At 48.5% G+C, this 1958-nt stretch overlaps 1 protein-coding gene across 1 annotated transcript; it reads left to right on the top strand.

The window, feature by feature from the left end:
- Positions 1-672: 672 nt before the first annotated feature.
- On the top strand, positions 673-1332 carry DL89DRAFT_261784 (uncharacterized protein; the record flags this gene model as incomplete). Its single annotated transcript, XM_040885855.1, has 1 exon — positions 673-1332. One exon carries the CDS (start codon positions 673-675, stop codon positions 1330-1332), a length of 660 nt encoding a protein of 219 aa, XP_040739401.1.
- Between the last annotated feature and the right edge of the window lie 626 nt (positions 1333-1958).

Below are 1958 nucleotides of genomic sequence, written 5' to 3'. Positions count from 1 at the left end.
TGATGGATATGGATGATCCCTCACAGGCAGCACCAAATCAGATGCGTGCTAGCAGCTCATGGGCCATTCGAAAAGCTGCAGGCGTACATTGCCTTTGTCAAAAGTTCATTCCAGCCTGAGTCTACTTCTGCCAGCGAGCAGGTGCTGACCAGATACTACCAAGCCCAGCGCCAAAGGGATCAGCTCAATGCTGCACGAACCACGATCAGGCTGTTGGAGAGTTTGATTCGCCTGTCGCAGGCGCATGCACGCCTCATGTTCCGAAACAAGGTACTAGTACAGGATGCAGTGGTCGCCGTTGTGCTGATGGAAACAACAATGCTTTCTGCGTCAATTCTGGGCTCGACTGACGCGCTACACACAAAGTTCCCTGATGACCCTGAGGAATTTTATTGGGAACTCGAGGACAATGTGCTCAAGCACCTGGGGCTTGAAGAGCTGAGCACACGCCAGTGAATATTGCACATATCCTGGCTAGACTTGTGGTCTTATATGTGGATACCCTCCATCAGCAGTCGTTTAAAATAAATGCAGCGCTTGGGAGCTGAACAACGTATATGGCTATACTGTCTAAAGACCAAGCCTGCTGGTATATGAGGGTTCTGAGGGAGTATGGCAAAACCAGATGCCAATCCACATTCTGAAGCAGCTGCCGCTGTTTGATATATTGCTATGGCGATCATGACAAGCCAACTATATATCCTGCGTATCTTTTGCCTTCTAGTCTCTTTGCAGGCGAAGTCACAAATGGATATACCAAACCAGGTAGCACAAAGCATCTCGGCTGAAATACTCAGTCACATTTGCGGCCTGCTTGACTATCGCGAGAAGCTAAACTGTGTATGGGAAGAGATGGCACGTCATAGAGTGAGCAGTGGCTGGGCTGCTCTTTTCTTTCGCTTACTCACGCTTGCCGCTCATGGCACCCCACGGTCCTTCACTATTTTTACCAGATTACAGAATATCGACGGAAAACTGTCTGATAGCTACACCCAAGGACAAGATATTTTTTATCCTGCTCTTGCTATAGCAGCTTCTAATGGCTGCTCCGAGTTTGCTCATTCTGCAAATGGTTTGCTAGTAAACGAGAGAGTTGTTGACAGCATCAGAATCATGTGTCTTACCGAGGACCCTCGTTCTATCCAGTTTTACCTAAGGTCTGCGAGATGCATTTTCGTATTTCTCAGCAAGGAGCGTGAGGACATGATTGTCTCGGATCCTTACGAGCAGGTTCAGTCAGTTGCCAAGTGTATCCAGAAACTGTTCCCCAATGCAAAGGGCCACTCGTTTACTGCTGCTTGCGGGATACACAGCAAGCGCGAGGAAGGCTGATTTGAATGCATCGTGAGATGTGCTGCTACGATGCCGCAAACCTTTATTTTGCACAAAAGCATATCGGACGCTATATTTTCCAGATTCGATGACTATATTGACCTTCAGCCTGTCCATATCAACAGCAGTACCGAGGCCAGTATCTACTAAATGATCGTTAGAAGCTGGAAAATACTGGGGGAGCTGAGTCTCCAGGGAAATAGCGCATTTCCTAGATATGATGGAGTATGGCCGCACCCAAGACCGCCACTATGTCTATCCAAAGCTCAGAGCCATCACGATTTACCACCGTGACCAGCTGTCGCATGAGCTGAGCGGGAAGCCTAGTATCCATGCGCTCCCATCGCTAACCTCGCTTCGCATTTTTGCACGTTTGAATTCCGATCTCAGCACTATCCTCGGTGATAATTACAGTGCGCTGGCATCGTTTACGGTTGCCGTCACTCGAATGTTTCTTGGGTTGCTCCAGGGTCGCATGATCCCTAACATGCCCTGTGTCTGCGTCCTAGGTGAAAATGATGTTTCCGCGCATGGTGATACCTCATATAAAACACTAGTTGCGGCACGCTTTCCTTTTCCTATTGCACCAAATACCAAGCAGATCAAGACATGCTTACCACTGCATC

The sequence above is a fragment of the Linderina pennispora genome (genome assembly GCF_002104995.1).
Source record: "Linderina pennispora strain ATCC 12442 chromosome Unknown DL89scaffold_59, whole genome shotgun sequence".
Classification (NCBI taxonomy): Eukaryota; Fungi; Kickxellomycota; class Kickxellomycetes; order Kickxellales; family Kickxellaceae; genus Linderina; species Linderina pennispora.
The sequence above is the reverse complement of the archived record's forward strand: the minus strand, read 5'-3'. Positions and strand labels throughout refer to the sequence as shown.